Source organism: Oncorhynchus mykiss, chromosome 8, assembly GCF_057628025.1.
Source record: "Oncorhynchus mykiss isolate SJ-2025 chromosome 8, ASM5762802v1, whole genome shotgun sequence".
Taxonomy (NCBI): Eukaryota; Metazoa; Chordata; class Actinopteri; order Salmoniformes; family Salmonidae; genus Oncorhynchus; species Oncorhynchus mykiss.
Window position 1 is genome coordinate 18851673 of NC_143029.1, and position 12459 is coordinate 18864131.

The 12459-nt window shown below is 44.4% G+C and overlaps 1 protein-coding gene across 2 annotated transcripts in view; it reads left to right on the plus strand.

The window, feature by feature from the left end:
• Positions 1 to 12459, plus strand: part of LOC110529521 (laminin subunit alpha-4) — a 42120-nt gene that overhangs the window by 24589 nt on the left and 5072 nt on the right. For both annotated transcript variants that reach the window (XM_021611766.3, XM_090242729.1), the window contains exons 15-34: positions 1573 to 1721; positions 2056 to 2197; positions 2297 to 2390; positions 2491 to 2607; positions 2750 to 2935; positions 3150 to 3289; positions 3452 to 3616; positions 4400 to 4545; positions 5883 to 6045; positions 6271 to 6404; positions 6556 to 6727; positions 6901 to 7032; positions 7145 to 7287; positions 7457 to 7586; positions 7691 to 7828; positions 7940 to 8073; positions 8244 to 8399; positions 9057 to 9210; positions 9409 to 9602; positions 9768 to 9957. In XM_021611766.3, coding sequence (XP_021467441.3) covers positions 1573 to 1721; positions 2056 to 2197; positions 2297 to 2390; positions 2491 to 2607; positions 2750 to 2935; positions 3150 to 3289; positions 3452 to 3616; positions 4400 to 4545; positions 5883 to 6045; positions 6271 to 6404; positions 6556 to 6727; positions 6901 to 7032; positions 7145 to 7287; positions 7457 to 7586; positions 7691 to 7828; positions 7940 to 8073; positions 8244 to 8399; positions 9057 to 9210; positions 9409 to 9602; positions 9768 to 9957 — 2979 coding nt within the window. The remainder of the gene's footprint in view (positions 1 to 1572; positions 1722 to 2055; positions 2198 to 2296; positions 2391 to 2490; positions 2608 to 2749; positions 2936 to 3149; positions 3290 to 3451; positions 3617 to 4399; positions 4546 to 5882; positions 6046 to 6270; positions 6405 to 6555; positions 6728 to 6900; positions 7033 to 7144; positions 7288 to 7456; positions 7587 to 7690; positions 7829 to 7939; positions 8074 to 8243; positions 8400 to 9056; positions 9211 to 9408; positions 9603 to 9767; positions 9958 to 12459) is intronic.

The following is a 12459-nucleotide window of genomic DNA, read 5'->3' on the forward strand; positions in this document are numbered from 1 at the left end:
GAATACGCCCACAACTCGCTTCCTTCGTCTGCGACCAGGCTATCTCCTTTTCAGAGTAGCCTCGGGTACCAGCCTCCGCTGTTCTCATCTCAGTTCGCCGAGTCCAGCGTCCCCTCCGCTCAGGCTTTTGTCCAACGTTGCGAGCGCACCTGGAAGAGGGTCAGGTCTGCACTTTGCCGTTATAGGACGCAGACTGTGAGGGCTGCTAATAAGCGTAGAACTAAGAGTCCTAGATATTGTCGCGGTCAGAGAGTTTGGCTCTCCACTCAGAACCTTCCCCTTAAGACGGCTTCTCGCAAGTTGACCCCGCGGTTCATTGGTCCGTTCCGTATTTCTCGGGTCATTAATCCTGTCGCAGTTCGACTTCTTCTTCCGCGATACCTTCGTCGCGTCCACCCGGTCTTCCATGTCTCCTGCATCAAGCCCGTCCTTCGCGCCCCCGCTCGTCTCCCCCCCCCCCCCCCCATCCTTGTCGAGGGCGCACCCATCTACAGGGTCCGTAGAATTTTGGACATGCGTCCTCGGGGCCGTGGTCACCAGTACCTCGTAGATTGGGAGGGGTACGGTCCTGAGGAGAGGAGTTGGGTTCCCTCTCGGGACGTGCTGGACCGTGCGCTGATCGAGGATTTCCTCCGTTGCCGCCAGGTTTCCTCCTCGAGTGCGCCAGGAGGCGCTCGGTGAGTGGGGGGGTACTGTCATGTACTGTCATGTTGTGTCTTGTCTCTGTCCTTTCCCTTCACCCTGTCTCCCTCTGCTGGTCGTTGTTAGGTTACCTTTTCTCCCCCGCTTTCCCCCAGCTGTTCCTTGTCTCCTCTGACTACCCATTCACCCCGTTTCCCACCTGTTCCCTTTTTCCCTCTGATTAGGTCCCTATATCTCTCTCTGTTTCTGTTCCTGTCCTTGTCGGATTCTTGTTTGTTGTGTTTCATGCCTGAGCCAGACTATCGTCATGTTTGCTGTAACCTTGTCCTGTCCTGTCGGAATCTGCCGGTCTATCTGAGCCTACCTATGTTTGGTTATTAAAGAAGCTCTGTTTAAGTTAGTTCGCTTTTGGGTCCTCATTCACTCACCATAACACTTTTGGGTTCCTTTTAGAATCCTCTGTGGAAATGGTTCTACATGGAACACAAAAGTATTCTTTCTACCTGTAACCAAAAAGGGTTCTTCAAAGGGTTCTCTATGAGGACAGCCGAAGAACACTTTTAGGTTCTAGATAGAAAAGAAAGGCTAAGAGTGTACACACCATAGTCACTATTAACCTGCTATGCCTGAAAGCTTTGTGTTTTGGACCCCCTCAATGAGGTCGTCATGTAATGTTTCAGTTCATGTGTTGAATATGGACTGACAGGAAGAGTCCCATGTACTGGTCTATGCAATCCACAACAAATTTAACAGGCAGACAAAATGAGAGACTCATTTTTGGAATTGATTGGGATCGAAAAAGCCACTGCTTCTTTGAACAATTCCCCTTTAAGTCAATTGCCTCTCTATTGGGTTACTCAGTATGGAAATATAATCATTCAGAGGTAATATTGTTAGTTAAGTCCTGGAATGGGGTCTTTGTCTGTGTAGAACGTGACTGAATACCACGCTGCGATCGACGGCGCCAGCAAGGGGCTGCAGGAGAAGACTGAGGTGCTGCCCCTGACAGACAGAGACCTGGTCCTGAGAGCCCAGGACCACGCAGAGGACCTCCAGGGTCAAGCGGAGGAGCTGGAGTAGTGAGCAGTAGCGATGTTACATAGTAGTGATCTAATCATTGCATCACTCTAGTCCATTATAAATGCACATCACATTGTAGAACCAACTACTAAGTACGACTACACTTGAATATCCTCTACTCCATGATAATGGACACCACATTCAAGATACAAAATCCCCACTGAACATGTTTATCCAACACGGGATAAAAGCACCATTGAAAGGCCACCCTTTAATGTACAGTAGTAGCACCAGTTAAAAGTAGGCCAGCACTACAGCTATGTTCCCTATCCTCAATGCTTTACAAACATTCTAACCAGACATTGATTTTGTGGGTTGTTTCTTTTCACCTAGTAATCTGAAACGCAGTGATGCCAACGGCTTCGTGCAGAAGGCTCTGGTTACAGCCAATGTGTATAACAACATAGTCCAGTACATCGAAGAGGCCAACATCACTGGACTGACAACAATGGATTTAGCAACAAGAGCTGAGGATGTAGGTTGTCTGAAATCCGCAATTAGCTACATATCATATATTTAGGCTACTGTACAGTGATTTTCGCTTGGTAACCTAAAACTGTGCTGTCTATGGCAGGCCAGCGATGGGATCAACACCCAGCTGGGGTTTCTGAAGACCCAGAGTGAGAATGTCTTCAAGGAATCTGTTTCATTGCGCTCTGAGCATTTCGGTATAACAAATTTTCTGGTTCAGCACTGTTTGATTATTGTTAGAGACTAGCTTGTACAGGTTATCCTCAGTGATGATGCATGTGTGAATTATCTCCACAGAGGTTGAAGCTGAGGTTCTGGACAAGATGAAATACATTGAGGAGACCAAGGAGACCATGGGGGATTACACCAAAAAACTAGTGGTAGTACTGAAAGATATCAAGGGAATTGAGCCAGGTAAAACACATTATTTTTCTGGCCCGTAGCCTATCTATGGTCTCTGACATACACATCATTGTATTCACTTCCCTTCCAAGGTTGCTCTCATCTCTTTAGTGAATTTTTTTTGTTTGTTCTGAATTCCACTCTGACCTTCCAGGCAGAACCACCAAGCGTCTGGAGCTCACCGAGGAGGTGGCTGAAGGCACCCTGAACCGGTCAGTGGAGGTCCTGCAGACCATCACCCCCATCCACGAGAAGGTGGAGGAGTGGGCCACCAACATGAAGAACCAAGATTACTCTGCTGCAGCCTTTGACCACGCTGTAGTCTCTGCTGGGGAAGCAGGTACAGTACACCCATACAGACAACAGCATTTCAATCCTCAACAGAGAAGACTTCATGACTAAGCATTACACTGAAACTAGTAAGTGTAAAACTGAGATTGAACTGAGATTCTTAGAAAAAAATGCTCTGTGGTTGTGGTGGCTCAATAGAAAAAAGTAGTTTAATTATTGTTGTAAATTGTCATCTTCCTCTCCATCTATGGTGGTGTTTTTAGTGGAGAACCTGTCTGAGCTGGTCCCTGAACTGCTGGATAAGCTGCGTGTGGTGGAGGAGAAGAACCAAGTGAACAATGTGACCACTAACATCATGAGGATCAGAGAGCTCATTGCCCAGGCCAGGAGTGTGGCCAAGAAGGTCAATATTATCATCTTAACAATCACTATATCACAACCGAAATGTACTTTCATCCACCTATGATGAGTAAAATTATATTTAGTCTCACGTTACTATAATGCCAAGTCTTGTTCATAATCAAGGTCATATGACATGGATATATCATGTTTTGTCACACCATAGGTCCAAGTGTCCATGAAGTTCAACGGTCAGTCATCAGTTCAGGTGCAGCCCCACACCAACCTTGAGGACCTGAAGACAGTGACCACCATCAGCCTGTTCATCAGGGTGGACCCAGATAAGGACCCTATCGAGGACCGCTTCATCTTCTATCTGGGAGACAGAAACGTGAGGATGCTTGGGGGAGAGGAGGGACAGGGAGCAGGGCTGGTGCTGGGTTCAGCAGCTTGGCTCTTCTATAAAGCAGATATGTTTGTCCTGTATAGCCAACTCATGCTGTTGTGATGTCACTACCATGGGAGTTTGCCATACAGCATAAACACATCTGGGATCAGGATAGCAGCATAGAACACAATGGCTCCTGTGATCTGACTGAGGCATTGTTCTGTTGTGTGCAAGAAGTGGGTGGGTGGGAGGAGAGGGGTGCAGAATGACCCAGATCTGCTATTGAAACTTCCCAAACTTGGACCCTGAGGACGGCCTGAGATGAAAGGGAGAGCAGCTTGTGTGCAGATGAATGGTTTGTTGTCATTATGTGAGCAGGAGAGGCCTTTGAAAGCAGACGGTTGCCGTTTTTGAAAGGTGTCCAGGAAACCCCTGTTAACAATAGTGTGTGCCACTGCCTTCAAAGTCGGGGATCCTTTACATAAATGGCGTTAACCCCCACCCATAGGGGCTTATTGACAGCAGGGCAGATCTCTCCTCTCTGGGCCTCTCTGTTCTCATTAACGATGCTGCTTACCCTGGTGAATCTGCCACTGCTGTAAATTAGGCAGTGGTGTTTCCTTAGAAATGGCACTCTCAGTGACCATTCGTTGGTTTTATGAAACCAAAGATTTGGATGCTTTGCTTTTCCTGAAAAGAGCACAGGCAGGGATTCCATATTACAGTACATGCATTATATGTTGTATAAAACCTGTAACCTTGTTTTTTGTCCTATATATCATGTAGGGTAGGAAGGACTACATGGGTCTGGCAATCAAGAATGACAACCTGGTGTACGTCTACAACCTGGGAGAGGAAGATGTCGAGATCCCACTTGGTTCAAAGCCTGTCAGCCAATGGCCTCCAGTCTTCAACCTCATCAAAGTGGAGAGGTACAGTAGAGTATTTCCTAAGAAACAGATCCACACAGATTGACTCTCATATTCTGGAAGCAGATCAGTTAATGCTTGATAGACAAGACTTCTGTCGTGTCTGCTGTCATGCCATACATGTTTGGTATCATGACTGACAACCAATGACAAAGGACTTGGCTAAAGCACATACAGTAGACAGAGCTGGAAAAAGTACTGAATTGTCATACTTGAATAAAAATAAAGATACCTTAATATAAAATGACTCAAGTAAAAGTGAAAGTCACCCAGTAAAATATTACTTGAGTAAAAGTCTAAAAGTATCTGGTATTAAATGTACTTAAGTACAGTGGTGGAAAAATAACTCAACTATCATACTTGAGTAAAAGTAAATGCTATACATCAGATTCCTTATATTAAGCAAACCAAACGACACGATTTCCTTATTATTATTATTATTATTATTATTATTATATTTTTTTGACAGCCAGGGGCACACTCCACCACTCAGACATAATACAAATTCTTAGTTTGTAAATTAAGTGAGTCTGCCAGATCAGCGGCAGTAGGGATGACCAGGGACGTTCTCTTGATAAGTCTGTGAATTGGACCATTTTCCTGTACTGCTAATGTAACGTTTGTCGTCCTCATCTGAGGAGTATGAAGGATCGGAGGACCAATGCACAGCATGGTACGTGTTCATGATGAACTTATTAAACACAGAACACTAAAACAAAAATAACAAAGAGAATGACACGAAATTAAACAGTCCTGTCTGATGACATACACAAAGACATAAAACAATCACCCACGAAACACAGGTGGGAAAAGGCTGCCTAAGTATGATTCTCAATCAGAGACAACTAATGACACCTGCCTCTGATTGAGAACCATACCAGGCCAAACGCAAAACACAACATAGAAAAACAAACATAGACAACCCACCCCAACTCACGCCCTGACCAACCTAAAACAAAGACATAACAAAATAACTAAGGTCAGAACGTGACAGCTAAGCGTTCAAATTGTAATGAGTACTTTTGGGTGTATGTATGGAGTTAGAAAGTACATTATTTTCTTTAGGAATGTAGTGAAGTAAAAGTAAAGTTGTCAAAAATTGTAAATAGTAAAGTACAGATACCCCCAAAAACTACTTAAGTAGTATTTTTACTTACGTACTTTACACCACTGAGTACAGATCTGCGACCAGGCTAAAGGTCGTCCATCCATTCACACAGTCAATACATCTGTCTAGTCTAACCACTCACAGGGAGCTAGGAGGCTGATCTGCCCATGCAGGAGGTAATCGTGTTGATGTGACTGATTATTCACGCTGCTTTGTGTCTCTATTTTGACAGGTTGGGCAGACATGGCAAAGTGTTCTTGACCGTACCCAGTCAGACATCCACAGACGAGCAGAAATTCATTCAGAAGGGAGAGGCCTTTGGCACCGACTCCCTGTTCGACCTGGATCCTGAAGACACTGTCTTCTTTGTGGGTGGCGTTCCCGCTGATGTCAGGGTACAGTATTACTTTCTAACAGGATATGACACCAGCCTCTGATCAGAGTTTTGTGGCATTGGCGAATGCATAGCAGACCGTTTTCATCAAACAGTGTTGATGTAACTTGTACTTCACACAAGACCCATTGACACAGCAGGATCAAATCAGTATTGCAATGATTCTGTATTTACGCTTCCCTTCCAAGAAAAGATTCTGAATGTTGTTTATTTGTTTTTCTTGTAGCTTCCACCTGCACTCAGCCTAGCTCCTTTTGTGGGCTGCATCGAGTTGGCCTCTTTGAATAACGATGTCATCAGTATGTACAATTTCAAACAGACCCACAAGATGGATGTAGTTGCTTCAACACCTTGTCCCAGGTATGATATACTGCATCTTGTCCAAACATTTTTGTTGGGAACTTTCGATATTACCTCTGCCTTTAAAGAGTCCACGTCTACATCTGAGGCTTGTTCAGACAAGCCACTTAATGTTGACTTAAATCGAACATTGTTTTCTTTGCCCTATCAGGTATAAGCTGGCATTCTCACAAAGTCGTATCGCCAGCTACCTGTTTGACGGAACTGGATATGCCCTCATCAACAACATGGAGAGGAGGGGTAAATTTGGCATCGTCACCCGGTTTGACATTGCTGTTCGGACAGTGGCAAACAACGGCATCCTGTTACTCATGGTCGATGGGGTAAATATATCAACAAAAATGTCACCTTTATATTTGACCAAGCAACACAGTCAGTCCGTGATGCAATGTTATGCCTTGTAATACTTCAGAGAGCATAGAGATTTACCAGTAATTTTTCTTCATCATGTAACTGTGAACATTTTTTTGTTGTAATTCTTCTATCTTCTTTCCAGGACAACTTCTTCATGTTGGAGTTGAAGAATGGCTTCCTACGTCTCATGTATGACTTTGGCTTCAGTGGAGGCCCGATCGTCATGGAGAGTAACTCACCCAAACTACAAATCAACGACGCAAGATACCATGAGGTAAATCTAAATCAGCCCACTCCCTTTGTGTCTGCAGGGGTGTGCATTCTACAACTGTGAGAATAAAATAAATGTCCTCAACAGTAATCTGACCTACGCTGTTTTTTTATAGGTGTCAGTGATCTACCATTACTCCAAGAAGTTCATTCTATTGGTGGACAAGAGTCACGTGAAGTCCATGGAGAACGAGAAAAAAACTCTGCCCTTCTCTGATATCTACATAGGAGGAGCCCCCTCGCACATTCTCCTCTCCAGGTGAGTTGTCCAACCAACACCACAATCATGCACTTTCTCACACCAATCCAAGGACTTTGACAGAGGTATAACCTTAAAAGCAATTGACAATTGTAACACAATATCAACAGATTATAACATTGGCATTAGACAGCTATGTCCTATGAACAGCTATGTCCCTCTCCCCCAGGCCTGATCTGTCCTCCCTGGTTGGGCTGAAGGGCTGTGTGAAGGGCTTCCAGTTCCAGAAGAAAGACTTCAACCTCCTGGAAGAACCTGGCACTATTGGCATCAGCAGCGGTTGTCCTGAGGAGTACTTTGTATGTACTGTAGTCCACATTAAACTCTACTAGACAAAGCATATACAGAATCAACTGAACTACAATAGTTGACAATATCCCTGTTGTGTCACGGATTGTCACAGATGTCCCGTAAAGCCTATTTCACTGGAGAGGGCTACCTAGGGTCTGGGGCAAAGATATCTCCTTTCGACTCCTTCGAGGGAGGCCTTAACTTCAGGACACTGCAGCCTACTGGTCTCCTGTTCTACCACAGCGAAGGGGTATACTGGTTTATTCTTAAATCAAGAATGCTCTCTTTTTGATATGAGTTCCAAAAGGAACTACAAAGGAAATACAACTGTTAGAAACTCTCCTCTGTCTTTCTCCTCCAGTCTGATGAGTTTACCATCACCCTTGAGAATGGAGCAGTGGTATTGAACTCCAGAGGCACCAGAGTCAAATCACAGAAGAAGCAGTACAATGATGGAATTACCCATTTCCTGGTAGCTTCAGTGAATAATAACAAGTAAGAATCCAATGTATGGCTCCCATGTACAATGTGCTTTTACGGATTGCCCTGCTGTTAATTAAGGCACTTTGAGATTTCTTCATTTTTGAAAGTTTTCTTTGAATATAGAATAGGTTATCATTATTCATTGCACTAATTGGCTTATGAACCATCTAATGCTATCCTAGGTATGAGTTGGTAGTGGATGACAAAGACAAGCATGAGAAGAAACGTCCGACTGCTGCCCCGTCAGCATCCACAGTGAGGAACTTCTACTTCGGGGGCTCTCCCAGCAGCAGCATCAAGAACTTCACTGGCTGCATCAGCTATGCCTACATCAGCAGGTCACACTCTCTCCCTGCCACAGCACTCAGATCACATTAGAAAGACATAGACAGGATTGCAACTCAAGTGGCCCCGTAGCCTAATGCATTTGATGAAATGGATTGTCATGGATTGCATCTATATAGAGAAGTCACTTAACTGATTGGGAGTCCCATGGGGCGGTGCACAATTGGCCCACCGTCGTCCGGGTTTGGCTGGTGTAGACCGCCATTGTAAATAAGAATTTGTTCTTAACTGACTTGCCGAGTTAAATAAAGGTTACATTTAAACAATTTAAAATAAAGCAATTTTATGGGTGAGCTGACCTCGTCCACCACCAGTCAATGCTGAATGTGTTTCTGTAAAGAGCATTTTATTAGCGAGTGAACAAGTCCAAGTTTGCACACTGTTATTGAGCCTGTTTCCTTTCTCCAGGGACTGCTTTTATGAGAGCATGCTAATTGATCATTTGGCTTAGGTTGGTTGGTGAAAACCTAGCTGCCTAGCTTTATCTATGAGAGGAGGAAAGCCAGGCTCACAAATAGAGCTGCTGTTGAGAGCCGAGTGGGAGGACAAGGAGTGTGTTTCCATGGAGACAGTTGTGTGTGTGAGTATCTCTATGGCTCTTATGTCTTTGGCACTTAGATGTTATTCCCCCTCTCTCTCTTTCTCTTCAGACAAGACAGAGACATTGAGCCAGAGGACTTTCAGAAGTACACTGAGAATGTCCAGACCTCTCTGCAGGACTGCCCTGTGAAGCGACCACCCGCTGCCCTGTTCTTGAAGCAAAGTAAAAACTCTGCCAAACCCAAGCAGGGCCATACAAGGAAGGTATAAAGACATTCATTAATTTCCATACATGTCAGTGAACACAGTTTGCTACGAAATGTCAATTTTCATTTTTATTCATGCCCATCTTGGTATAATCAATGCGGAAGGAGTACAGAATTAATCAGTGAATATTGAACTAGAGGCATGCATGCGTTGAATCACTACTAACAGTCAAGTGACTTCCTTTGTCTCTCAAAGGTGGGCAGAGATAAGTCAAACCTCCCAAAAGGCCTGTTGGGACTGAATAGTGATGAACAGAAGCCAGGAGAGACAGAGGACACGCCCTGCTACCTGTCCCCGAGGCCCCGTGCCACCCGCCATGCCCATCACTATGGGGGCACTGCCAACAGCAGGCAGGAGTTCACAGACATCCCAGGGTCCCTCTCTAAGAGGTAATGCCGGGACTAGGAAAACATTGTGGGCACATAGGTTGACCAGAAGTCAACCAGAGGTTAATCCTGAACACATGAACTCCACTTTGGTTTCTTGGTCTAGTCACGTGCTAGTCACGTGCTCTCTGGTCTAAGTACTAGTTCTTATGCACCATACTCCCCCAGGTCTCACTTCTCCCTGTCCCTGAAGACCCAGTCCTCCTTTGGCCTAATCTTTTATACATCAGATGAGGCGGAGGACAACTTCATGGCTCTCTTCCTGGCCCATGGCAAGCTGGTGTACACATTTAACCTGGGTCAGCAGAGGGTCAAGATCAAGAGCCTGGAGAAGTACAATGATGGAGCATGGCACAATGTAAGTGGATGTACTTATTCCCCACTATCCATACAAAAATACTTTACTTTGACCTCTGACAGTCACACACAGTATACCAGACCTGGGATAACTATAGTTTTAACTATGCTTTATAAAAATATAAAAAACAGGGGAACAAATAGTTGACTACAACTATTTGAATACAGATCCTAAAAACGGACTACTTTTTAAAACTAATTGAATACAGATTTCAGAAGGTAACTACTTTTGTAAACTATTAAATACAGATCTGTGCCCCTGTACTTTTTTAAACTGAAAATTATCTTAATCCATTTGATAATTTGTCAATTTTCACTTACTTATTTTTTAGCTAGTCTTTATAAAAACAAATATATACTGTATATGACCATTTCATAAATTGTATAATTGCGTAATATTAAAGAATTTTGCATACCCACTCCCCCCATCGGTCCACTGCTTTGATTGGTGTAACGTTAGTTAAAAACCACGAGTGTCTATCCAGATAATGAAAAGGGACGGTGTGCATGATCATGAGCAAAATCATTGTAGCCGATCATTTCACTTCCCTTGTGAGAACCATGAGCTCGGGCTGACTTGGCTTTGCTGTACCCCAGCCGAAGCCTGCCAGGAGCCTAGCAAAGGTTGCACCGTGTCCATTACAATGTAGAAAAACACATATCAGCTATCTTTAAATACTTATCCATATTACCGGAGCTTCATCATATTCTTTCTTACTATTTCTATGGCGTATTCGCAGACACAATTTATGGAATATGCCAAAACTTTGAAGATAACAATAGATGGCAAAGTCAAAGATAGGCCAGTGGTTTCCTTCTGTGGTGAAGTTTTCCCTAAATCAATGCTATGACAAATCCAGTGCGAGAACAAGCCACAGAGCCAGCTGGCTAATCTTTTGAATATGGTGGAGTAAAAACAAATAAAAAAACGGCAACAACAGATACAATATTAGCTATGTAGATAAAGTTAGAAAGATAGCTAGCTAGATAAGGTTAGAAAGATAGCTAGTTAGATAAGGTTAGCAAGATAGCTAGCTAGATAACGTTAGCAAGATAGCTAATGTAGATAAGATTAGCAAGATAGCTAGCTAGATAAGGTTAGCAAGATAGCTATGTAGATAAGATCAGCAAGATAGCTAGCCAGATAAGGTTAGCATGCTAGCTAGCTATGCCCTATTTATTGATGTGTATCAACTCCATGTGGAAATTCCCGACACCCAGTTTGTGAATATGTATCAATTGCCTTCATCATTCTTTGGAGGTGGAACCTAAACATCCATTTATTTTTTATTGAACCTTTATTTAACAAGGCAAGTCAGTTAAGAACAAATTATTATTTACAATGACCGCCTACACCGGCCAAACCCGGGCAATGATGGGCCAATTGTGAGTCCCATAGGGCAGCGCACAATCACGGCCGGTTGTGATACAACCTGGAATGGAACCAGGGTGTCTTTAGTGACGCCTCTAGCACTGAGATGCAGTGTCTTAGACTGCTGTGATACAGCCTGGAATGGAACCAGGGTGTCTGTAGTGACGCCTCTAGCACTGAGATGCAGTGTCTTAGACTGCTGTGATACAGCCTGGAATGAAACCAGGGTGTCTGTAGTGACTCCTCTAGTACTGAGATGCAGTGTCTTAGACTGCTGTGATACAGCCTGGAATGAAACCAGGGTGTCTGTAGTGACGCCTCTAGCACTGAGATGCAGTGTCTTAGACCGCTGTGATACAGTCTGGAATGGAACCAGGGTGTCTGTAGTGACTCCTCTAGCACTGAGATGCAGTGTCTTAGACCGCTGTGATCCAGGGTGTCTGTAGTGACACCTCTAGTACTGAGATGCAGTGTCTTAGACCGCTGTGATCCAGGGTGTCTGTAGTGACTCCTCTAGTACTGAGATGCAGTGTCTTAGACCGCTGTGATACAGCCTGGAATGGAACCAGGGTGTCTGTAGTGACTCCTCTAGCACTGAGATGCAGTGTCTTAGACCGCTGTGATCCAGGGTGTCTGTAGTGACTCCTCTTGTACTGAGATGCAGTGTCTTAGACCGCTGTGATACAGCCTGGAATGGAACCAGGGTGTCTGTAGTGACTCCTCTAGCACTGAGATGCAGTGTCTTAGACTGCTATGATACAGCCTGGAATGGAACCGGGGTGTCTGTAGTGACTCCTCTAGCACTGAGATGCAGTGTCTTAGACTGCTGTGATCCAGGGTGTCTGTAGTGACTCCTCTAGCACTGCGATGCAGTGCCTTAGACCGCTGCGCCACTCGGGAGCCCTCCAAAGGCACGTTTCATCTCTAGGACAGGAAATTACATGGAAATAGTTACAGGTAACTTCCCCTAGGGGGGTCTTTTAACACCTAACAACACTTTGAACTTTTTAAAACACTTTTAACATAGGCCAGGCCCTGTTGTTACCTCATGTCCCAGCAATAATGCCTTGCATTATGCCTGTGAAGACAACACATTGGCTCAACCATCTGCTCAACTTACCCCATGGCAAA